This window comes from Babylonia areolata, chromosome 5 (assembly GCF_041734735.1).
Source record: "Babylonia areolata isolate BAREFJ2019XMU chromosome 5, ASM4173473v1, whole genome shotgun sequence".
Classification (NCBI taxonomy): domain Eukaryota; kingdom Metazoa; phylum Mollusca; class Gastropoda; order Neogastropoda; family Buccinidae; genus Babylonia; species Babylonia areolata.
The window spans coordinates 3,181,860-3,209,359 of NC_134880.1; the positions used below are offsets into that span (position 1 = coordinate 3,181,860).

The 27,500-nt window shown below is 43.0% G+C and overlaps 1 protein-coding gene across 1 annotated transcript in view; it reads right to left on the bottom strand.

The window, feature by feature from the left end:
• Window positions 1-2,249: 2,249 nt before the first annotated feature.
• The window catches only part of LOC143281862 (splicing factor Cactin-like), a 32,598-nt gene continuing 7,347 nt past the window's right edge, over window positions 2,250-27,500 (bottom strand). The window contains exons 5-19 of the mRNA XM_076587114.1: window positions 27,299-27,445; window positions 23,720-23,791; window positions 19,832-19,894; window positions 19,061-19,115; window positions 18,117-18,205; window positions 14,638-14,791; window positions 14,011-14,154; window positions 12,363-12,472; window positions 11,359-11,516; window positions 10,147-10,372; window positions 7,162-7,317; window positions 6,496-6,579; window positions 5,904-5,954; window positions 4,949-5,011; window positions 2,250-3,830 (exon numbers count right to left, since the gene is read on the bottom strand). Coding sequence (XP_076443229.1) covers window positions 3,705-3,830; window positions 4,949-5,011; window positions 5,904-5,954; window positions 6,496-6,579; window positions 7,162-7,317; window positions 10,147-10,372; window positions 11,359-11,516; window positions 12,363-12,472; window positions 14,011-14,154; window positions 14,638-14,791; window positions 18,117-18,205; window positions 19,061-19,115; window positions 19,832-19,894; window positions 23,720-23,791; window positions 27,299-27,445 — 1,698 coding nt within the window. The 3' untranslated portion in view covers window positions 2,250-3,704. The remainder of the gene's footprint in view (window positions 3,831-4,948; window positions 5,012-5,903; window positions 5,955-6,495; window positions 6,580-7,161; window positions 7,318-10,146; window positions 10,373-11,358; window positions 11,517-12,362; window positions 12,473-14,010; window positions 14,155-14,637; window positions 14,792-18,116; window positions 18,206-19,060; window positions 19,116-19,831; window positions 19,895-23,719; window positions 23,792-27,298; window positions 27,446-27,500) is intronic.

Below are 27,500 nucleotides of genomic sequence, written 5' to 3' on the forward strand. Positions count from 1 at the left end.
GATAATAATGACTCCTCTTGTTGTGTCAGAATAAGAGGTCAAAGTGCCAAGTTTAGAGAATACAAAAAATATAAATATAACAGTAAATGTAGTTTGCATATAATTAGGCTTTTGTTGCACTCTGGATGTAATAGTATCTTAAACACGTTTTTCTTTTTACATAATAATTGATGTGTACATGGTGATAAGTGAAGGGTGTGTCAGTTTGTTTTTGTTTTTTTGTTTGTTTGTTTTGTTTTTTTGTTTTGTTTTGTTTTTTTGCTGACGGGCATTTTATTTTAAGTGAGCCTAAAGAAAATTTTTTGTTTTTGGTTGAAGCAGATAATAAAGTATTTTGAATTGAATTGAATTGAATTGAATTTATTATTTTTTTGTGCCCATCCCAGAGGTGCAATATTGTTTTAAACAAGATGACTGGAAAGAACTAAATTTTTCCTATTTTTATGCCAAATTTGGTGTCAAGTATTTGCAGAGAAAATGTCAATGTTAAAGTTTACCACGGACACACACACACACACAGACAACTGAACACCGGGTTAAAACATAGACTCACTTTGAGTGAGTCAAAAATCAACGGACTGATATCTGTCCTTCTCCACCACATCCCTCCTTCAGTCTCTCTCTGTATATCAGAGTTAATGCTCAATGAACTCTTCATCAGATTCTGAATGCAATCTGTTCAATTTTGAGGGCAACATCATACTGCCTGTACCCTTCTGTCTCTCCCTGTCCATCTAATTAGTCTTCAGAATAAGAATGTAAAATGGTTAGTCTTTAGGACAACTTCCTTCATCCACAGAATTGAACGAATCTGATAATCAGTGACTTAAAAATATCACACACACACACACACACAAACACGCACGCACGCACACATACACACACACATGCGCAAACGGGCACAACACATTTTTTTCGAAAGAAAATGAGACGCAAGTACATACACACGCATGCACGCACACACACACACACACACACACACATGCACGCACCACAATTTCATGGACAGAAAACAAGACAGGACAAAAGGAGTGAAGGCACAATTAAAAAAAAAAAAAAAAAAAAGTCCACACAGTGTACAACAGACTCTAGCTTCGGGTCAAAGCCTTATGTGTCTGTCTGCCTGCCTGCCTGCCTGTTTGTCTGTTTTTTTTTTTCTTTAACTTTCAAGGACTTCCAAAAGACATGTCATTTTTATTTTTACAAATTCTTCAAAAAATTTCAAACCTGCATGAATCCTGTCAATGCTCCAAAACAGGCCAGAACAGGTCAAGTGTTCAGAGTTTATTCACACGTCTTCATTCACATCAACATGTATACAGTGATCCCTCAAGTGTTCAGAGTTTATTCACATGTCTTCATTCACATCAACATGTATACAGTCATCCTGGGCTGACAGAAGGAGGAAATGAATGTATCAGAATCAGTATCAGAATCAGAAACTCAAGGAGGCATCACTGCATTCGGACAAATCCATACAAGCTTCACCACATCCGCCAAGCAGATGCCTGACCAGCAGCTTAACCCAACGCGCTTAGTCAGGTCTTGAGGAAAAAAAAAACGTAAATGAATTGGAAAAAAAGAAAAAAAACACACAAAAAAACAGAAATGAATGATGAGCATCTAGAGGCAGCTCTCATTCACCTCTACTACAGCAGGCAACCTGGTGTGCCAATAACTGTGTTTGTAATGCCCACCGTCTCTGACAGAGGAGGATAGGTGCTATATAAGTACCATAAAGTTCGGTCTATAAGCCGCGACTTTTTACCCCAGCTTCAACCTCTATGGCTTATACAATGATGCGGCTTATTTCAGGATTTTAACAATATCGGGAGTGTCACATTCTCATCTATTCTTAGCTGCCCTTCAACTCACCAAAATCATGATTTCTGTCCATGAATTTTTGGATGAGCTTCAGGATAGTGTGCTAACTGTTCACATTTTATAAATCAAATCCGCACACATTAAAGCCTTCAGATCAGCATTCAGTTCTACTCTGCTCAAGCGTACACCCTCAACATGCCGAAAACGCAACATTATGCCTATGATGCAGCCTTCAAATTGAAGGCGATCGACCTAGTAGACGACAGTTTAAGCGACGAACCAGCAGCGACCTCCACTCATACCAATCAATCAATTAATCAATGTCATCAACAACAAATAACTCTTTCACTGATGCAGTTCAAAACACACTCTTGATGACTTTAAATGTTTATATGCCTGAGAAGACATACAAGTTCATTTTAAAAAAATGCTTTTTTCAAGATAGAAATAAAAGGAACAATGTGAAGTTGATCTCTCTCCCCCTCCTCTCTCTCTCTCTCTCTCTCTCAGTCTCTGTCAACTATTCTGGGTTTTTTCCATATTGCCCTCTCTATCAGTTTCTCTTGCTTTGTTTGTGGATACTTTTAAAAATGAATTTGATATACATATATATTCATATATACATTCACCAACATGACTACATGTCCTCATACACACACGCGCGCGCGCAACACACACACACACACACACAAACACACACACACACACAGATACACACCATGTAATGGTAATCTATGCATTTTATAATCAATCGTTTTTAAAAACAATCTTCTTGAATTCCATGATGTCAGGTATACCACAACACATCATAAAGCAGGCCTGAAAACCAAGAAAATCATGTTTTCAAGCTGATGACACTCCATACCAAACTTCAGCCTCAACCATTCTCTGCAACAAAGCTGAGCACACTGCCTGACATCAGGGAGAGTTCAAAACAACCCCAACAATGTAAAAAACACCAAACAATGCCTCACACACTCACCACTCTCACCTTCACACACAGCAGACTGTACCCCAGAAACAGATTGACATCATTGTCACTGACATTTTTTCAAAGTAACTAAATCTCCATCAGTGATGATGCTTCTAATAAATCAGCATCACTATTACTATCAGTGACAGTGTTAACTCTTTGTATCCAGAGTACTGACTTATCTGTAACACCTGGTTGCTTCCCTTGGACTGAGTGTGGCTATTTCCATATTTCAGTGGGCATGTTCAGTTTCACTTTCCCAATCAGTTCTCTTCTGACTTGGTGCTTTCAGTTAGTTGGCTTTAGCCTCTATGTTGTTTGAACACTGTTTGTTGGTGTTTTCAAGTGGATCAAGCAAGCTTTTGATGATGCAGTGTGTATGTTGCATGCGAAGTACGGCTATGACAGTGCACTCAGCTGTTGTGGGGCTGATCCACACAAACTGCAGTGCAGCTGCACTAATGGGGTACACAGTGTTATTAATCAAACTAAATCAATGTCACCAGTGTCAGTGAAAAAAAGTTTCCAGTCTAAAAATACTGCTGTCAGTGACAATGTTTCTAAAATGCCTGAACACTCCAGCCACATTTGTTTCAGACACATGCCGTAAGCTAGCAGCTGGACGTTCAGGAACCCTGAACAGAAACCTTGTTCTTGCATGTCACGTGAAACTTCGGTTGACAGGTCACCTGAATCACTGAACTGACCAGGCCTGCTATGGAGATCGTGTTGTCCCTCCATGTACCTTCACTGTCTGTAGCCTTCAACAATCTATCCACCACTGCCTGCCAGTGTGATTATACTTTATGGACATTAACTTACTCAGACTGCACCTGAAATGGAAACACATCTTGGCAGTTGTTTGCACTTAACTAACAAGTTCTCCGGTCAGGCTTCACTGCACCCACTACCGTCGGTAGCGATAGCGCTTGAAGTGGAACCACAGCTGGAAGATGTTGTTCTGGAACTGGCAGCGGAAGCCTCGCTTGTAAGAGTACTCCCACTCACGGTTCACGATCTTGAAAGCAATGTCCTGCAACACACCAGGTTTTGTTTCACTTTCAAGGAGCTTGCAGACTGATCCATGTATATGCCACACCACATCTGCTTGAAATTTCTTTCTTTTTTTTTTAATGGAGCAGTGCAAGTGTTGCATTTGCATAAATAACTAACAAACACAGACATGCATATAGATATTTATAAAGATGATTTTTAAAATAATACACAAAAAGCAAAATAACTGATTTTTTAAAATGTTTATATGTTTTCTAAATATCTATATCGGTAATTATCAGGACTGGTCAAGACCTCCCTGCAGGGAACAGTGCAGGAAGAAGAGGCATCAGGACTGGTCAAGACTTTCCTGCAGGGAACAGTGCAGGGAGAAGAGGCATCAGGACTGGTCAAGACCTTCCTGCAGGGAACAGTGCAGGGAGAAGAGGCATCAGGACTGGTCAAGACTTTCCTGCAGGGAACAGTGCAGGGAGCAAGGAGAGGTATCAGGACTGGTCAAGACTTTCCTGCAGGGAACAGTGCAGGAAGCAAGGAGAGGCATCAGGACTGGTCAAGACTTTCCTGCAGGGAACAGTGCAGGGAGCAAGAAGAGGCATCAGGACTGGTCAAGACCTTCCTGCAGGGAACAGTGCAGGGAGCAAGAAGAGGTATCAGGACTGGTCAAGACCTTCCTGCAGGGAACAGTGCAGGGAGCAAGGAGAGGTATCACGACTGGTCAAGGCCTTCCTGCAGGGAACAGTGCAGGGAGACTGGTCAAGACCTTCCTGCAGGGAACAGTGCAGGGAGACTGGTCAAGGCCTTCCTGCAGGGAACAGTGCAGGGAGACTGGTCAAGACCTTCCTGCAGGGAACAGTGCAGGGAGACTGGTCAAGGCCTTCCTGCAGGGAACAGTGCAGGGAGCAAGGAGAAGAGGCAGGCAGAGGAAGAGATGGAAGGACAACATCTCACAGTGGACAGGTCTGACCGTGGGTGAGACAGTCAGGAGGACAGACAACCGCGAGGGATGGAGGAGGCTGGCTGCCAAATGTGTGTGGTGCCCCCACGGTCAGCAAGACTACAGGACAGACAGGTAGACAGAATCAACAGACACATACACAAAACGAGATACTAAGACTTTTCTTCAGAACCTTCACCTACCTCGTATGGAGGGCCAGCTTTAAATCGGAGGACTGCAAAATCCTTGCTGTCTTCCAGTGGCGTCTGCAAGAACAAATTCATCACAATTCAGGACTCACAACGAACCCCACAAAACTTCACTTTTTCAAACCACACAGGCCTATGGTGACTGGTCACGACACTGTTTCCTGGCTGTGACATCCACCAAACCAAGCCAAAAGTGGCACATCAACCACCATTCCAATTCCATGCTACCACTATATTAGCACTCCAACTTCACACAAACTCAACTGCTTTTCTAAGTAATTTGCATTCCAGTTCAGTCAACTGCTTTTCTTAGTAATCTGCATTCGAGTTCAACATTAAAACCTGATCCCTGTGCATTACTGAAAAACTTTTTTTTTTTTTTAAATACCCAAACTGATCATCAACAACAGCTCCACGGATGCACAGAACCTACTGCAGCAATGAACTACTGCTGCAATGTAAAAAGCAATTGTGCAAGAATTTAATAAGTTCAATTAACAATTGTCAGACTGTCAGGAATATGTCTGTCATGCATTATAATCAAAATAATTTTCTCTATTTCAGAAATAATCCATAAATTTCCTTGAGAAATGATAAACAGTTAAACCTGCACACAACACACACCCTCTTGTTCTCAAGGTCAAAGGGAAACAACTACTACATACTGATAAGGTGCAAGAATGATTGTTGATAAGTATGTGCTAAAATTTAAAAAGAATAAACATAATGCATCTGTAAAAACTGGCATTGTTCATTGATTTGTTTTCTTAGTTACCTCCTTTTCAGATTCATCTCCTCTGAAACAAGGTTTCCCTTTATGTTCTTTCAAATTTGATGAAGGCTAATGGTACCAAAGTCAAGATAAAGTATCCTGCCATCTGACAAAAACAAATATAATCATGAAAATACAATGAAATGAAAAAAAAAAGTTAATAAAATAAGAACTTACAACTGTATATTCTGGCGTCTTGGTCTTGTCAATTAGATCTGGATAGAAGATCTGAAAAAATATCAACAAACATTTGATGTCACAATGCAACCAAACTATCAACAACAACAAAAGAAAACAGAAACATCTTTATCTTTCCACCTAAATAATGAACTGTTAACACATATTTATGTTTCATGAAACTAAGCTGATGAACTCTGGACTTATCAGCGAAGAGCAATACCAGTAAAATGGAGAACTGTTTCAGACTGATTAAAGACTTTCCTAGGCTATTTCTGTGCAGTTAATCTGAAAGTAAAGTCTCATTAGCAGCAAATGTAAAATATTTTTCCGACTGGACAAATAAGTGTAACATGTGTGAAGCAAAACCACACACACACGCACACACACACGTGCACGCGCACGCACGCACACACACACATGCACACACACTCACGCACATGCACACATACACCAACTGAAACAGAGAAACACAAGGTGAATGAAAATCACAGACACAAAGAGTAATAAACACTTCAAACTGCCAAAGTTCAGCTATTGCAACAACAAAAGCAAAACAAAAAAGCATACATGCACAGTAAACAGCACTCACATTGAACTTGTAGCCCTGCACAATCTTTGGGGGTGGGTTGTCAATATCGTAGTGAGTCTGGTTATACTTGTTCCACTCAAAACCCTGCAAACAGCACAGTATGGGAAATCTATGATTGAGATTGTGTCCATTTGCACACGTGTCTTTGGGGGTGCACACATGTGTGTGTGTGAGTGTGTCGGTCTGTCTGTCTGTGTGCGAGTGTCTGTGTGTGTGTACATCTGTCCGTCCATCCACTTTCCAACTATCCTCAACTATACTGAGAATGGCTCTGGAAAAGTGACACTGATGGAAGATATATTAAAAAAAAAAGAAATTAAAAACACAAAGTAAAACTAACCAGTAACAAAGTTTGACAGATAAGAGCTTGAAGGGGCAAATTAAAAGTCTAAAGGGGAAAAAAATCATTAAAAGGATTTAAAGTTAAACACACAATGGTAAAACAGCAGAATGCAAGAAAAGAAAAGAAATAAACAAAACACAATCTATCCATAAATCAATCCATAAATGATTTCTACAATTACTTTTATTTTACAATAACATGTCAGTCAGATACAAAGCACACACCAAACACACACACACACACACACACACACACACACACACACAAACCCAAACAAGCCCCATCTCACTCCAGAACAACCAGACACCACACAGCCAACTGACCGTGTGCACACGGTTGAAGAAGCGAGGCTTGCGAGGGCGGTACTTGTCGGACCAGACGAAGGCCTGCGGCTCCAGGGTCATCTGCACGCTGAACTGCGCCTCGTCATCGTTCATCCCCTCCCTTGCCTGCTTCTCAAACTCCGTTTCATGATCCAGCTGCACATGAACACAGGCTCAGTTTCAAAGTGGCGTCAACGCGCACAGAATGCAGAATGCAGAATACAATATGATAAATGTTATACAATACACTACAATACAATACTGCATTTTGATTAGTAGATCGAAACAGAATAGAGTTTCACATACGTTCTCAGCCATATAAAGGAAATTTTCTATCTAAAATTACGTTTAAATAACATACTTACCGTGACCCAACTAGTGCAGACTCTGGCAGGGGTCTGACATTCCTGTCCTGTGCAAACTACTATCTGCCTATGCAGAGAAAATGAAAGTACTACAGCCGATAACCTCCCGGAAGTAGGTAACCTCACCTTTGTCCCCCTGGCTAACGCCCTCTTTTGATGGCAGCCATCTCGACACCTGTTCCTGTGCACTTCATACGGCTAAGTTTTTTCACATTTTCTATCTAATTATCTCCACTAAGAAAAGTTCTTCTTCTTCTTCAATTTGCACGTTCACTCATGTGTAAACGAGTAGGGTTTTTACGTGTATGACCGTTTCTACCCTGCCATGTAGACAGCCATACTCTGTTTTCGGGGGTAGACAAGTTCAACAGTACTGTTTGTTGCACAAACAATGTACAAGAATCACAGTCTTTCAATTCAATTCAAAGTGTGTGGACTAATCCATATACTCTACTCGACATCTGCTTTAAAAAAAAAAAAAAGAATAGAAAAGAAAAGAAAATGAAGAAAAGAAAAAAGGAAAAGAAGAGGCCAGGAAGGAAGGAAACAGCTGTCTGACCTACGCACAGAACCTGCATGCTGGTCAGGACTTCAGAGCCTACCACATTCTGAAACCCATACACTGTCAACTGAACTGCACCTCTCTGCACAAACTTCACCTTCAAGTTGGCGGTGGGCGTTTACTGGGTACTTTACCCATTGCGGGGAGCCCACTCCTTTACTTAGTTCCACCATACAGCACTGGATGAGTAACCCTAACCCTTACTTAGTTCCACCATACAGCACTGGATGAGTTAACCCTGACGTAGTTCCACCATACAGCACTGGATGAGTTAACCCTGACCTAGTTCCACCATACAGCACTGGATGAGTTAACCCTTACTTAGTTCCACCATACAGCACTGGATGATTAACCCTAACCCTTACTTAGTTCCACCATACAGCACTGGATGAGTTAACCCTGACCTAGTTCCACCATACAGCACTGGATGAGTTAACCCTTACTTAGTTTTACCATACAGCACTGGATGAGTAACCCTGACTTAGTTTCACCATACAGCACTGGATGAGTTAACCCTGACTTAGTTCCACCATACAGCACTGGATGAGTTAACCCTGACCTAGTTCCACCATACAGCACTGGATGAGTTAACCCTGACTTAGTTTCACCATACAGCACTGGATGAGTTAACCCTTACTTAGTTTCACCATACAGCACTGGATGAGTAACCCTGACTTAGTTTCACCATACAACACTGGATGAGTAACCCTCACTTAGTTTTACCATACAGCACAGGATGAGTAACCCTGACTTAGTTTTACCATACAGCACAGGATGAGTTAACCCTGACTTAGTTCCACCATACAGCACTGGATGAGTTAACCCTGACCTAGTTCCACCATACAGCACTGGATGAGTTAACCCTTACTTAGTTTCACCATACAGCACTGGATGGGTAACCCTTACTTAGTTTCACCATACAACACTGGATGAGTAACCCTTACTTAGTTTCACCATACAACACTGGATGAGTAACCCTTACTTAGTTTTACCATACAGCACTGGATGAGTAACCCTTACTTAGTTTCACCATACAACACTGGATGAGTAACCCTTACTTAGTTTCACCATACAACACTGGATGAGTAACCCTTACTTAGTTTTACCATACACCACTGGATGAGTAACTCTTAGTTTCACCATACAGCACTGGATGAGTTAACCCTCACTTAGTTTTACCATACAGCACTGGATGAGTTAACCCTGACTTAGTTTTACCATACAGCACTAGATGAGTTAACCCTGACTTAGTTTCACCATACAACACTGGATGAGTAACCCTTACTTAGTTTTACCATACACCACTGGATGAGTAACTCTTAGTTTCACCATACAACACTGGATGAGTAACCCTTACTTAGTTTTACCATACAACACTGGATGAGTAACTCTTAGTTTCACCATACAGCACTGGAAGAGTTGTTTACTACCTGTATCAGAGGTCTTTCATTAAACTGATGATATTAATAGGAAATTTCAAATATTTGTATTTGTATTTCTCTTTATTGTCACAGCAGATTTCTCTGTGTGAAATTCAGGCTGCTCTCCCCAGGGAGAGCACGTCGTTACACTGACAGCACCACCCTTTTTTTTTTTTGTATTTTTTTCCTGCGTGCAGTTTTATTTCTTTTTCCTATCGAAGTGGATTTTTCTACTGAATTTTGCCTGGGACAACCTTTTTGTTGCCGTGGGTTGTTTTACGTGCGGTAAAGTGCATGCTGCACACAGGACCTCGGTTTATCGTCTCATCCGAATGACTAGCATCCAGACCATCACTCAAGGTCTAGTGGAGGAGGAGAAAATATTGGCGACTGAGCCGTGATTCAAACCAGCGCACTCAGATTCTCTCACTTCCTGGGCGGATGCATTACCTCTAGGCTGTCACTCCATACGTAATGGGAGAATGGGCGTATACAGTTTTTAATCCAAAATGGGGGGTGTGCACTGATTGGATGCTGGGCATTTACAAGACAGCTTACAGTATGAACAGAAAGGCAGAGACAGAGACACAGAAGATGACTGAATGAAGACAAAACAAAGAAAAATATATCCAAGTACCTTAACTCTGCCGCTTGTAAGCACCTGCCTCCGAGCCACCATCAGCTTCTTTACATCTTCCTCCTCCTCGTAGATAACCGTGTCAATGTCAAGGTCACCCGGCTGCAAGAGGCGAGGAGAGTAGCCCCCCTTGACGTACTGATCTTCCTCCTGTACCTGAGCGTTCTCTTCCTCTAGGTCCGCCTCCGTGATGAGCGCTTCGTCGTCGTCGTCGTCGTTGCCTGACCTGCCGGCATCAATGGTGGTTGGTTTTGCAATGAATAATAACAGAAAGCAGTAAGCTTTTGTTGCTTCTGTGCGTTCTTGGGAAGAAGAAATTTGATGGGAAAACCTCACTCACACACACACACACACACACACACAAAGTGAACAGCCCATTTCACTCCAATGTAAGAATTTGATTTTTTTTAATCATATGATTGTTTTTACCCTGCCACTCAGCCAGCCATACTCCGTATTCAGGGGAGTGACAAAAAAAACGAAACAAAAAAAAGAAAAGTTCCCTGCGCACAGGGCTCCCACAGATGTGACCAAACAGAATTCCTTCTTTCTTTCCCAGGCCTCTCTGAAAACTTCCCATACTAAACACAACGGTAAACTGAATCAGAAATTAATCTGCATCCATGCTGGAAAAAGTGATTGGTGGATACCCTGGTATCGATGTTCAATTTTCATAACTTTTTGCTTATCTGTTTGTTTTCTGTTGTTTTTGTGTTGTTGTTTTTTTTGTTGTTTTTTTTAATGCATTAAGCTCTTTTTTCTTTTCTTTTTTTTTTTTTTTGGCATTAACCACTTTTTTTTCATTATATTTTGCTTGTTAATTTGTTTATGATAATAATAATAATAATGTACATTTATATAGTACCCTTTCTCTCTAAGAGCTCATGGCGCTTTGCATGAAAGAAAACTATTACAAGTTACATAAAACATTCATGGCCACTTTCTCAACCCCCCCCTCTCCCCCCACACACACTCTCCCTTTCCCACTCTACACGCATCCAAAGTGAGCTGACATGGGTGGTGTTGGAGAACAAGGAAGCTGAGAGTGCTTATAGATAGGTGTGTGTCTTTTTTTAATGCATTAAGCTTGTTTCTCAATGGTACTGGTCAAGGTTTTTTCTGAATACCAAGCCTTTTCAAGCCCTGGAAATGGTCCACCACTCAAACAATACCCTGCGCAGTATCAAACAGGAAATCACAAGAGTTACTCACCCTGCCGTTCCGTCCTCCGCAGAGGTGGAGGGGCCAGGGGCGCCAGCGTCTGCCGGGGGCCGGGGGGACTGGGTGGAGGGGGTGGAGGAACGAGAGGGAGCACCGCCTTCCTGCTCTGCGTTCAGCACGGGGAAGAGCGGGCCGGTCTCCAGCCCTTGCTGTGAAAAACAACCACACTTGATGACCCGCGTGTTAGTACCCTCTGCTCTGCTACAGCCATCACTGGTCCTTCCCACTTTGAGTTTTAGGTTTCACACCAATTTTCATGTTCACACTGAACAGAAAATCTTTTTTTTTTTCTTTTGATATAAAAATAAATTAATGTAAGATGCTCTCTTATACAGCAAAAATCTTTCTCCAACCAACAGACCTAAAGAACAAACAGCAAGATGTACCCAGATCAAAAACCATTTTCAAAACCAAACCAGACCAACCCAACCATATCCACCCAAAGTAAATCCAAACCAAATCCAAACAGACGACAGATCTGAAAAGATTTTCTTCTTGCCCTGTCCATTTCATTGCTGTTTGAATCGAGATGTTTTCAACTGAAACACTGTTCAAAGCACAGCAGACAGACAACAAGTCAAGATGTGGCTACGTCATGGTTTACACCCACTTCAGCTTCAGCAATTTCTGCCCAACCCTGCCCATCCCAACCCAAAACCAAACCAACCCAACCCCACCCAACCCCACCCAAACCACCCAACCCAACCCAACCTAACCCCAAACCTGCCCAACCCAACCCAAACCAACCCCAAACCTGCCCAACCCAACCCAACCCAACCCAAACCAACCACAAACCTACCCAAACCAACCCAACCCAACCCAAACATGCCAAACCCAACCCAACCCAAATCAAGCCCAACCTGAACCACCCAACCAACAAACCAACCCAAGCCAAACCAGTCCAACCCAACACACCCAACCTGATTGTCAAACAAAATATTGTTCAAGGCAGACAAACGTTAACAGCTCAAACCCTGGCCAGCTCAGGTGTTTACCTCCCGTTTCAGTTTCAGCAGTTTCTGCTGCAGTACGTCCTGGTGCCGTTCCCGCAGCCGTGTGCGTGCTGTGTGTGCCTTCAGCTGCTTCAGCAGTGTCTCCCAGTAACCTGCGACATGAGGAGGGGGGGTGTGATGGGGTGCAACGTATCACAGTCAGTCGTGTCCAGCTATGGCCGTCACAACAGCAGAGGAAGCAACTGCTGTCCTGACTATCTGGGCTGGAATTTGATTACAGTGGAGAGTGTATTGCCCAAGTTATATCACCACTCTCTCGGCCAAGAGGGCTTCAGGACGGCTGGTGCTGGTATGGTCCCCATTTGAATTCGGCATTTGAATTAATTATCTTTATATTGGTAACAGAATCTTACATGTATAGGAGTAAGGAGGATAAAAAACCAAATCTGACCACATTCAAAACAATTACTAACTTATAGATATAAAATCAAAAAGCATACATATAGAGAGAGGTGTTTTTTGGGTTGTTTTTTTAATATCACCCTAAAACTTCCAAACGACTGAATTATATGCCAATTGGTATTACAAAATCTGCTCAGAGAACCCCATAACACCATTTGTTTCCTTTTGAATCCTTGTTTTGCGGGCGCAACAGCCAAATGGTTAAAGCGTTGGGCTTTCAATCTGAGGGTCCCGGGTTCGAATCTCGGTAACAGTGCCTGGTGGATAAGGGGTGGAGATTTTTCCGATCTCCCAATCAACATATGTGCAGACCTGCTAGTGCCTGAACCCCCTTCATATGAATATGCAGGCAGAAGATCGAATACACACGTTAAAGATCCTGTAATCCATATCAGCGTTAAGTGGATTATGGAAACAAGAACATACCCAGCATGCACACCTCCGAAAACGGAGTATGGCTGCCTACATGGCGGAGTAAAAACGGTCATACACGTAAAAGTCCACTTGTGTACATATGAGTGAATGTGGGAGTTGCAGCCCACAAACAAAGAAGAAAAAGAAGAATCCTTGTTCAGTTGTGAAAAGCAATGAATGCATTCCAAATGTGTTTAAATCTTGGTATACATTTTGTTGACCTTGCATATTTATCTTGCATGTGCAATGACAGAATGTGAAAAGTGTTACAGAACTTAGAATACCATAATGAACATATAATTGGAAATGATGAGTAAAGGCCTTTTTTGTACTTTTCGTTAATTTTCACCAATACCAACATTTTCTTTCTTTAGCTTTTCAGATTTTGTTGTTGGTTGCTACTTTTTGCTTCTTTTTAGTATACGTGCACGTATGCAAATATATAATCATAATGTTATTCTCAGCACCATAAATATTTTTCACATTCTTGGATTCCACATGCACCTAAAACATGCAAGGTTGGGTGCGTGTGTACATGCGTGTGTGTGTGTGTGTGTGTGTGAATGTGTGAGAGAAGGAGAGAGAGAGAGAGAGTATGTATGTGTGTGTGTGTGTGAGTGTGTGTATATGTAAGTGTGTGTGAGCATGTGTGTGCGTGCATGTGTGTGTGTGTGTGTGTGTGTGTGTGTGTGTGTGAAGGTGTTTACGAATTATATGTGGTATGAAAAACGAATGTCACCAACAACAATAACAATATTAATAATAATAATATACAGAAAAACAACAATATTTTTTTCATTTCCACACGACTCACCGACATCCACACCCTCTCCCCCGCTGAGCTTGTCCCTGATCTGCTGCTCCAGCAGCTTCAGCTGATTGGTGGTCTTGCCCTTGAAGATGCCGCCCACCTCCGCGTTCACCGCGGGGTTGATGCCTTCCCGCCGGTCAGCCAGTTCTGAGGCACAGCCACCATCACACAGTGTCAAAGTCCTATCTATGGATCTTTTTTTTTATTTGTCATTGCTGTCTGTCTCTGTCTCTCTTACAGACATACACACATACACATGCTCTCTCTCTCTATCTGACACACACACACACACACACACATGCACACACTTTCTCTCTCTCTCCTCTCTGGCACACACACACACACACACACACACACACACACACACACATACACACATGCACACAAACATACAGCCACATACTCTCACACACACTCAATCACTCACCACCAACCTCCACATGCATGCGCTCTCACACATGAATTCACTGACTACCAACCTCTGCGCACACACACGCACACTCTCTCTCTCTCTCTCTCTCTCTCTCACACACCATCCACCTTGCATGCAAACAAGCACACACACTCTCACTCACCACCCACCTCTGCCTCCACACCCACACCCACACCCAGTCAACCCCCTAGCCCCACCTTTGTTGGCGGCATCCAGTTTCCTCAGCTTCTGCAGCTCATCCTCAGTGACGGTGATGATGTCGCGCCAGTAGTCGGCGTTCTTGCCTTCCTCCAGCTCCAGGTACACCCTGATGTCCTCCAGCAGGTCCTCCAGGTCCGTGATCGTCAGACCCTGCAGACAGGTGACGTCCATACATCACACTCCATACATCACACTCCATACATCACACTTCACACAACATAGACCCTGCAGACAGGTAACCTCCATACATCACACTCCATACATCACACTCCATACATCACACTCCACATGTCACACTTCACACAACATACTGCAGACAGGTGACATCCATACATCAGACTCCATACATCACACTTCAAACAACATAGACCCTGCAGACAGGTAACCTCCATACATCACACTCCATACATCACACTCCATACATCACACTCCATACATCACACTCCATACATCACACTTCACACAACATAGACCCTGCAGACAGGTAACCTCCATACATCACACTTCACACAACATAGCACAGACAGGTGACATCCATACATCACACTTCACACAACATAGACCCTGCAGACAGGTGACATCCATACATCACACTCCATACATCACACTCCACACAACACACCGCAGCCAGGTAACATCCATACATCACACTCCATACATCACACTTCACACAACACACCGCAGCCAGGTAACGTCCATACATCACACTCCATACATCACACTTCACACAACACACCACAGCCAGGTAACATCCATACATCACACTCCACACAACATACCACAGCCAGGTAACATCCATACATCACACTCCATACATCACACTCCACACAACACACCGCAGCCAGGTAACATCCATACATCACACTCCACACATCACACTCCACACAACATACCACAGACAGGTAACATCCATACATCACACTCCACACAACATACCACAGCCAGGTAACATCCATACATCACACTCCACACAACATACCACAGCCAGGTAACATCCATACATCACACTCCACACAACATACCACAGACAGGTAACATCCATACATCACACTCCACACAACATACCACAGCCAGGTAACATCCATACATCACACTCCATACATCACACTCCACACATCACACTCCACACAACATACCACAGCCAGGTAACATCCATACATCACACTCCACACAACATACCACAGCCAGGTAACATCCATACATCACACTCCATACATCACACTCCACACAACATACCACAGCCAGGTAACATTCATACATCACACTCCATACATCAAACTCCACACAACATACCACAGACAGGTAACATCCATACATCACACTCCATACATCACACTCCACACAACATACCACAGCCAGGTAACATCCATACATCACACTCCATACATCACACTCCACACAACATACCACAGCCAGGTAACATCCATACATCACACTCCATACATCACACTCCATACATCACACTCCACACAACACACCGCAGCCAGGTAACGTCCATACATCACACTCCACACAACATACCACAGCCAGGTAACCTCCATACATCACACTCCACACAACATACCACAGCCAGGTAACCTCCATACATCACACTCCATACATCACACTCCACACAACATACCACAGCCAGGTAACATCCATACATCACACTCCATACATCACACTCCATACATCACACTCCACACAACATACCACAGACAGGTAACATCCATACATCACACTCCATACATCACACTCCACACAACATACCACAGCCAGGTAACATCCATACATCACACTCCATACATCACACTCCATACATCACACTCCACACAACATACCACAGACAGGTAACATCCATACATCACACTCCATACATCACACTCCATACAACACACTTCACACAACATACCACAGACAGGTAACATCCATACATCACACTCCACACAACATACCACAGACAGGTAACATCCATACATCACACTCCACACAACACACTTCACACAACACACCACAGCCAGGTAACATCCATACATCACACTCCACACAACACACCACAGACAGGTAACATCCATACATCACACTCCATACATCACACTCCACACAACACACCACAGCCAGGTAACATCCATACATCAGACTCCATACATCACACTCCATACATCACACTCCACACAACACACCGCAGCCAGGTAACATCCATACATCACACTCCACACAACATACCACAGCCAGGTAACATCCATACATCACACTCCATACATCACACTTCCAACAATATACCGCAGCCAGGTAACATCCATACATCACACTCCATACATCACACTCCACACAACACACCGCAGCCAGGTAACATCCATACATCACACTCCATACATCACACTCCACACAACATACCACAGCCAGGTAACATCCATACATCACACTCCATACATCACACTCCACACAACACACCACAGCCAGGTAACATCCATACATCACACTCCATACATCAAACTCCACACAACACACCGCAGCCAGGTAACGTCCATACATCACACTCCACACAACATACCGCAGCCAGGTAACGTCCATACATCACACTCCATACATCACACTCCATACATCACACTCCACACAACATACCACAGCCAGGTAACCTCCATACATCACACTCCATACATCACACTCCACACAACATACCACAGCCAGGTAACCTCCATACATCACACTCCATACATCACACTCCACACAACATACCACAGCCAGGTAACATCCATACATCACACTCCATACATCACACTCCACACAACATACCACAGCCAGGTAACATTCATACATCACACTCCATACATCACACTCCACACAACATACCACAGACAGGTAACATCCATACATCACACTCCATACATCACACTCCACACAACATACCACAGCCAGGTAACATTCATACATCACACTCCATACATCACACTCCACACAACACACTCCACACAACATACCACAGCCAGGTAACATCCATACATCACACTCCACACAACATACCACAGCCAGGTAACATTCATACATCACACTCCACACAACATACCACAGCCAGGTAACATCCACACATCACACTCCACACATCACACTCCACACATCATTGCTGTTTTGATCCCACAGTCCCACAACCTCCATATTTTTCAAGAATTCAAGTTATTTTTTCAACTACTGGAGATTAACTATCTCAGATTAAAAAACATTAAAAAAAATAATAAATAAAAAAGGGGGAAAAGAAAAACGGAAAACATTTTCTCAAAACCAGTCTAAAACAACATATTATTTGTCACAATAAAATGTTATCACAACAACCATCGTACAGGATACTATTTTGTCTTTGTTTTCCTTTTTTTTTTCTCCACAACTTACATCTGGTATTACAACCTAAAATGTAAAATTACAAACTCCAAGACCCACAAGACAGGAGCAAGAAAACAGACCGGGAAGAAAAAGCAATAGTTGTAAAGGTGGGACTTACATAGAGGTAGGTGTACGGTTCGTGCATCTCCACAGCAATGGCATCGTCCTCTGCACTGATATACTTGGCCAGCAAATCAATGGGCTTTGCTGTAAGTCAAGTGAAGTGAAATCAAGTTTATCATCTCTTAATAGGACAAACGCATGTGTGGTCCTGCATTCTGTGCACAATCCAAATACAAAAAAAAGCACACTCAACAGACATGTACATGTTTCAGTATTCATAAAAATATTGTTATAAATCTAAAAACATCTCACTTATCTAATGTCAATCAACAGTCAAAAAGAAGAAAAAATAATCAAAGAACACTTAAACAAATCAAAGAGCAGCTATACTTCTGTACATTAAAATCTAAAGAAAAAAATGACGAGAATCCTTTTAGTCAATGATTTATCTTTCTCTACTTTACACACACATACTCTGTTTTTCGTTGCAACAAATACAGAAACAGTTTCCTATACTCTCAGTCTTTCAGTTTCACTCTCCTCTTCTTCATTTTTTCCTAATTTGTATTCACTGACTGACGGGCGCAATAGCCGAGTGGTTAAAGCGTTGGACTGTCAATATGAGGGTCCCGGGTTCGAATCACGGTGATGGCGCCTGGTGGGTAAAGGGTGGAGATTTTTACGATCTCCCAGGTCAACATATGTGCAGACCTGCTAGTGCCTGAACCCCCTTCGTGTGTATATGCAGCAAACATCAAATACGCACGTTAAAGATCCTGTAATCCATGTCAGCGTTCGGTGGGTTATGGAAACAAGAACATACCCAGCATGCACACCCCCGAAAAAGGAGTATGGCTGCCTACATGGCGGGGTAAAAACGGTCATACACGTAAAAGCCCACTCGTGTGCATATGAGTGAACACAGAAGAAGAAGAATAAGTATTCACTGACTGATTCCCTCCTTTCATCCTCAGGAAGAAAAACAAAAAGTCAACTTACCTCTCCCATCCTTTATTCTGATTTCGGAGCGCATCTTAGCCTGATTCAGATGGAACTGCAACAGCCGAAACAGATAAACTGCTGAATGAGAGCACAATTCAGAGCTCCCACATATGTGATCAAACCAAATTCTGTACTTTTTCAAGACCTGTTCCATCCCAGACTGAAAATAATTTCCACACCAAACACAGAGCCAAACTGAATCAAAACTTGCTACACTGCTAATGAAAGCTATTGCCTGATATCCTGGTATTGACATTTTATTTTCACCACATTTTGTTTCTTGCTGTTTTTCAATGCATAAAGGTCTTTGTTGAATGGTACTGGTCAAGACTTTTATTAAAAAAAAAAAAAAAATTTCCAAGACTTTTCCAGACCCTGGAAGGGCAAAACATATTTTTTTCCAAGACTTGTTCACCCCTGGAAATGGTTCTTTCATTTTTCCAAGACTTCCAGACTTCCATGACTATGAATCCAGACAACTGATAATACAAGTCCATAAGTACACACACACACACACACACACACACACACACAGTATCAACCACACACACACACACACACACACACACACACAGAGTATCAACCACACACACACACACACACACACACACACACACAGAGTATCAACCATACACACACACACACACACACACACACACACACACACACACACACAGTATCAACCACACACACACACACACAGAGTATCAACCATACACACACACACACACACACACACACAACCAGGAAGTGAAAGTCTTAACTTACATTATCCTCTTGTTTCTCCCATTCTCTGAAGTATTCCAGCTCCTTTTCTCTCATCATCATGTCCTGCAAAATAAATATAACTCAGTTCACAACTGAACACGTTTCACTCCAAACTCAGCAACAAACAAGCCTTCAATCATCAATGAAAAACGAAACTGATTTCTTTAAAAACAAATAAACGGACAATTGTTGTTGTTTTTTTAAATCAAACACACACGCATATATATGCATGCACATGCACTGATGAGAACTCATGCAATTACTCAAGTCATGAGAAAAGGATGCTATTGTCAGATTTCTCTCAGGCGGCAGAGAAAGAGTTTCGCAGAGAAAGAGCTGGTCCGACAACGTCAAGGAATGGACCAAAATGATGATGCCAGATCTCCTCACGACAGCTGCCAACAGAACGGCGTGGCGAGCTATGACATCTTCCTCATGTCCCCCCAATGACCCCAGCGGTCGAGTGAATGAGTGAGTGAGTGAGTGAGTGATTGTCAGATTTCAACCTCAGACCTACGATGATTGATCTGTACTGCAAACGCTCTCACTGTTGCCTGATCTGAATGTGACAGTGCATTGCAGTTGTATGGCATAAAAACGACTGTAAACTACAATTGCAGTTGTATGGCATAAAAACTACTGTAAACTACCTTGTAATTAAATGCCTAGTATCTAGTAATCACCCACCTCCAATTTTTTTTATAAAAAAAAATGCGCGAAGGGTAAAATATCTTGTAAACGCCCACGCCCCACTTCCAAAAAAAAAACCCAAAGAAACAACACACACACAAAAAAGAGCTAAATTACCAAAAATCCATTTTTACAACTTGGGCTAGTGTTGCTTTTCAAACTCAAAGCAGTGCAGATTTAGATCTTGAAATAAAGAACAGAACATCTGCAACATGACCTCACTCCGTATCGCAGTGTCTCTGTCACATCTGCATCATGACCTCACTCCGTATCGCAGTGTCTCTGTCACATCTGCATCATGACCTCACTCCGTATCGCAGTGTCTCTGTCACATCTGCATCATGACCTCACTCCGTATCGCAGTGTCTCTGTCACATCTGCATCATGACCTCACTCCGTATCGCAGTGTCTCTGTCACATCTGCATCATGACCTCACTCCGTATCGCAGTGTCTCTGTCACATCTGCATCATGACCTCACTCCGTATCGCAGTGTCTCTGTCACATCTGCATCATGACCTCACTCCGTATCGCAGTGTCTCTGTCACATCTGCATCATGACCTCACTCCGTATCGCAGTGTCTCTGTCACATCTGCATCATGACCTCACTCCGTATCGCAGTGTCTCTGTCACATCTGCATCATGACCTCACTCCGTATCGCAGTGTCTCTGTCTCATCTGCATCATGACCTCACTCCGTATCGCAGTGTCTCTGTCTCATCTGCATCATGACCTCACTCCGTATTGCAGTGTCTCTTTCACATCTGCATCATTACCTCACTCCGTATCGCAGTGTCTCTGTCACATCTGCACCATGACCTCACTCCGTATCGCAGTGTCTCTTTCTCAGTTTCTGTCACATCTGCATCATGACCTCACTCCATATCACAGTGTCTCTGTCACATCTGCATCATGACCTCACTCCGTATCGCAGTGTCTCTTTCACATCTGTATCATGACCTCACTCTGTATCGCAGTGTCTGTCACATCTGCATCATGACCTCACTCCGTATCGCAGTCACTGTCACATCTGCATCATGACCTCACTCCGTATCGCAGTGTCTCTGTCACATCTGCATCATGACCTCACTCCGTATCGCAGTGTCTCTGTCACATCTGCATCATGACCTCACTCCGTATCGCAGTGTCTCTGTCACACCTGCAACATGACCTCACTCCGTATCGCAGTGTCTCTGTCACATCTGCATCATGACCTCACTCCGTATCGCAGTGTCTCTGTCACATCTGCATCATGACCTCACTCCGTATCGCAGTGTCTCTTTCTGTCACATCTGCATCATGACCTCACTCCGTATCGCAGTGTCTCTGTCTGTCACATCTGCATCATGACTTCACTCCATATTGCAGTGTCTCTGTCACATCTGCAACATGACCTCACTCCGTATCGCAGTGTCTGTCACATCTGCATCATGACCTCACTCCGTATCGCAGTGTCTCTGTCACATCTGCATCATGATCTCACTCCGTATCGCAGTGTCTCTGTCACATCTGCATCATGACCTCACTCCATATCGCAGTGTCTGTCACATCTGCATCATGACCTCACTCCGTATCGCAGTGTCTCTGTCACATCTGCATCATGACCTCACTCCGTATCGCAGTGTCTCTGTCACATCTGCATCATGACCTCACTCCGTATCGCAGTGTCTCTGTCACATCTGCATCATGACCTCACTCCGTATCGCAGTGTCTCTTTCTGTCACATCTGCATCATGACCTCACTCCGTATCGCAGTGTCTCTGTCACATCTGCATCATGACCTCACTCCGTATCGCAGTGTCTCTGTCACATCTGCATCATGACCTCACTCCGTATCGCAGTGTCTCTGTCTCATCTGCATCATGACCTCACTCCGTATTGCAGTGTCTCTTTCACATCTGCATCATGACCTCACTCCGTATCGCAGTGTCTCTGTCACATCTGCACCATGACCTCACTCCGTATCGCAGTGTCTCTTTCTCAGTTTCTGTCACATCTGCATCATGACCTCACTCCATATCACAGTGTCTCTGTCACATCTGCATCATGACCTCACTCCGTATCGCAGTGTCTCTTTCACATCTGTATCATGACCTCACTCTGTATCGCAGTGTCTGTCACATCTGCATCATGACCTCACTCCGTATCGCAGTCACTGTCACATCTGCATCATGACCTCACTCCGTATCGCAGTGTCTCTGTCACATCTGCATCATGACCTCACTCCGTATCGCAGTGTCTCTGTCACATCTGCATCATGACCTCACTCCGTATCGCAGTGTCTCTGTCACATCTGCATCATGACCTCACTCCGTATCGCAGTGTCTCTGTCACATCTGCATCATGACCTCACTCCATATCGCAGTGTCTCTGTCTGTCACATCTGCATCATGACCTCACTCCCTATCGCAGTGTCTCTGTCACATCTGCATCATGACCTCACTCCGTATCGCAGTGTCTCTGTCACATCTGCATCATGACCTCACTCCCTATCGCAGTGTCTCTGTCACATCTGCATCATGACCTCACTCCCTATCGCAGTGTCTCTGTCACATCTGCATCATGACCTCACTCCATATCGCAGTGTCTCTGTCACATCTGCATCATGACCTCACTACGTATCGCAGTGTCTCTTTCTGTCACATCTGCATCATGACCTCACTCCATATCGCAGTGTCTCTGTCACATCTGCATCATTACCTCACTCCGTATCGCAGTGTCTCTGTCACATCTGCATCATGACCTCACTCCGTATCGCAGTGTCTCTGTCACATCTGCATCATGACCTCACTCCCTATCGCAGTGTCTCTGTCACATCTGCATCATGACCTCACTCCATATCGCAGTGTCTCTGTCACATCTGCATCATGACCTCACTCCATATCGCAGTGTCTCTGTCACATCTGCATCATGACCTCACTCCGTATCGCAGTGTCTCTTTCTGTCACATCTGCATCATGAAATCACTCCGTATCGCAGTGTCTCACTTTCAGAAAACAGTGTAAGGCAGGGGTTGATGCATGTGACTGCATTCAGAAAACAGTGTACGAAATACACCAAAGTTTGTACTGGTAGGCAGAAAAACCAACCCCTCACCAGTCCCCCCCCCCCAACCCAACCCCCACCTGAAAAAAAAAAAAACAACATATAAAAATATGAACAAAAAACCAACATTAATAACAAAAGAATGAACTTTACCCTCTCGTTTTCTCGCTCTTCACGTTCCTTTTCTCGTTCCAGCCTCCTCTTCTTCACCTTCTCCAGTTCAACCTGACAACAGTGTCAACATGCTCTCTGATGACAAATCAAAGCTATTCCCTCTTTTTCTCCCCGTCTCTGTTATATATACACAGACACATACACCACACACATACACATACACCTCCACACACATACACATTCACACATAAACATACAATTACATACACGCTTAAACATGCACACACACACACACACACACACACACACACACACACAACCACAACAACATGATTCAATAAAAAAAAGAATTTAAAAAGGGGAGATGGGGGGCACACAATCATCAGAAGTGGTTTCACATCAATCCCTACAACTGAGAAGAAATGTCCTCATACAAAACAGTTTCTCAGTTGAAATACCTGTGGCCAGTTGTACAGTACTCATTGTTATCGTCTATCTGTTCCTTTACTTTTGGAAGAGAAGTTCTCCCTGGGCTCATACACTGTGTATTAGTTTTGGATTTTTGGATTTTACCACGTGTTTTTTTGTGTGTTTTTTTCCCACCATTTGCATATTTGTCACCTCGATCCACGTGGCTGACAGTACAAGCGGTCCTTTAAGTCCGGCTGACAACCAAGCGTGTTGTGTTCTTCATGAAGCATGTCTTGGGCAAGTCAGATCTGGAGAAGCCCACCCCTCTCTGGATCAGATTTTCAGGTTGGGCTTACTCCCCAGATGCGGCAGGTAGTACTGGGTTCACATTGTTACCAGTAGCAGAGGAGAACCTCTGGCCTAACTTCTGATGCCCATATGCAGAGACCAGATTGTCAGTTTAGGAACAAAGCTGAAACTCCTACCAGCACCAATCCTCTCTATTTTCTTGTATGCATATGAGTCCTGGTGCCAGTTGCATTGCTTGGTTCAAACTTTTTGACAGTTAGATGTGACTAAATGCCTACGTTGACCAAACTACACCATTGGTCAGTTCCATACTAAACACAGTTAGCAGCGGGTTACGACCATACTAGGCTCTTCGTCCGAGCAATGCAACTGGCCCCTGGACTCCAACAACAGAGCTTGAGAGGGGTCCAAACCGTGAAAATAAGATGCTTGAGGAGATTCTTGGCATCTCCTAAGTACGAGGGCCATATAACAAATGGAGAAATCAGGAAAACCATCTGACAGAAGGTTGGTCAGTATAAAATCCTACTGACCACAGTGATGAAAAGGAAAATGATATGGTATGACCATGTGACAAGATATGACGGCTTCTCCAAGTCCATCCTCCAGGTAACAGAGCTGGGGAAAAGGAGGCGAGGCAGATAACAAAAGAAGTGGGCAGATATCACTGAGTGGACAGAGATGAACTGTGCCGAAACTCACTATACAATACAAATTACAATACAATACAATACAATACAACACAATACAATACAATACACAAACTTTATTGTCTATACTTGGTACAGAGATTTTCTTTTTGGCAGCAGCACGTCTAACATAAGAAGAAACAACAAACAAATAAAACAAATGAAAAATAAAAAGATAAATTAAATGGCACCAAATGGAAATAGCTATATACAAATATACAGGTTACTGAAATTCATGTGCCTCTCCATTTCAGTCAGCAAGCATCATTGTACATTTTCCCACACCACACACACACACACACACACACACACACAAAACACACACACACACACACACACACTTGGGCCCAATCCCACAAATGCCAGAAAAAGGAGGATGTTGGTGGTAAGTTCAGCAGTGCTGCCCCCCCATGACCGCACCAGGTTTCAGGACCAGTGACTTTTGTTTCCTCTGCCCCAGAAAGTAGCAGCACAGACTGGTTTGACATACCATACATACTTTGGCCAGATAATCTATTTCCCAGCAATAACACATCATCACAAGTAACAAACGTTTTGACAGAGATGTGTACTACACTATACAAATAACTAATAATTTTTATTTTGCTTACTTCATTCTCTTTTTATAACAACTTTAATATTTCACACTCATGGGTATAAATGCAGAGCATAATGGATTTTGCAAGAGCATGCAACAATGGTTTTAAAAATAAATATGTATCTCATTATTGCTTTGTCTATTGTTTTGCAGTGCAGTTGATTTTGTCATATATTGTATTACACAACTTAAGTTGCTTACTTTGTTCTGTCTCATCTTGAGCAGTGTTGTGGATTCTGTCATGTCATATCACACAGTCATGTTGCTGACTTTGTTTTCTCTCATCTTGAGCAGTGTTGTGGATTCTGTCATGTCATATCACACAGTCATGTTGCTGACTTTGTTCTCTCTCATCTTGAGCAGTGTTGTTGATTCTGTCATGTCATATCACACAGTCATGTTGCTTACTTTGTTTTCTCTCATCTTGAGCAGTGTTGTGGATTCTGTCATGTCATATCACACAGTCATGTTGCTGACTTTGTTTTCTCTCATCTTGAGCAGTGTTGTGGATTCTGTCATGTCATATCACACAGTCATGTTGCTTACTTTGTTCTCTCTCATCTTGAGCAGTGTTGTGGATTCTGTCATGTCATATCACACAGTCATGTTGCTTACTTTGTTTTCTCTCATCTTGAGCGGTGTTGCTGATTCTGTCATGTCATATCACACAGTCATGTTGCTTACTTTGTTCTCTCTCATCTTGAGCAGTGTTGTTGATTCTGTCATGTCATATCACACAGTCATGTTGCTTGCTTACTTTGTTTTCTCTCATCTTGAGCAGTGTTGCTGATTCTGTCATGTCATATCACACAGTCATGTTGCTTACTTTGTTCTCTCTCATCTTGAGCAGTGTTGTTGATTCTGTCATGTCATATCACACAGTCATGTTGCTTGCTTACTTTGTTTTCTCTCATCTTGAGCAGTGTTGCTGATTCTGTCATGTCATATCACACAGTCATGTTGCTTACTTTGTTCTCTCTCATCTTGAGCAGTGTTGTGGATTCTGTCATGTCATATCACACAGTCATGTTGCTTACTTTGTTCTCTCTCATCTTGAGCAGTGTTGTTGATTCTGTCATGTCATATCACACAGTCATGTTGCTTGCTTACTTTGTTTTCTGTCATCTTGAGCAGTGTTGCTGATTCTGTCATGTCATATCACACAGTCATGTTACTTACTTTGTTTTCTCTCATCTTGAGCAGTGTTGTGGATTCTGTCATGTCATATCACACAGTCATGTTGCTTACTTTGTTTTCTCTCAATCTCATCTTGAGCGGTGTTGCTGATTCTGTCATGTCACATCACACAGTCATGTTGCTTACTTTGTTTTCTCTCAATCTCATCTTGAGCAGTGTTGCTGATTCTGTCATGTCATATCACACAGTCATGTTGCTTACTTTGTTTTCTGTCATCTTGAGCAGTGTTGCTGATTCTGTCATGTCATATCACACAGTCATGTTGCTTACTTTGTTTTCTCTCAATCTCATCTTGAGCAGTGTTGCTGATTCTGTCATGTCATATCACACAGTCATGTTGCTTACTTTGTTCTCTCTCATCTTGAGCAGTGTTGTTGATTCTGTCATGTCATATCACACAGTCATGTTACTTACTTTGTTCTCTCTCATCTTGAGTTTCTGTTGCTTCTGGATCTCATCCGTGGTCAGGTGCTTCTTGCCCTCCTTCTCTATCTTCTTGGTCCACACAAAGGTGTCCAGCAGGTGCTCATCTCCAAAGGGATTGTCCACATTGGTGTACCCCTAACACAGTACAACAAAAAATGATCATGATGATAATGCAGATTGACACTCACAC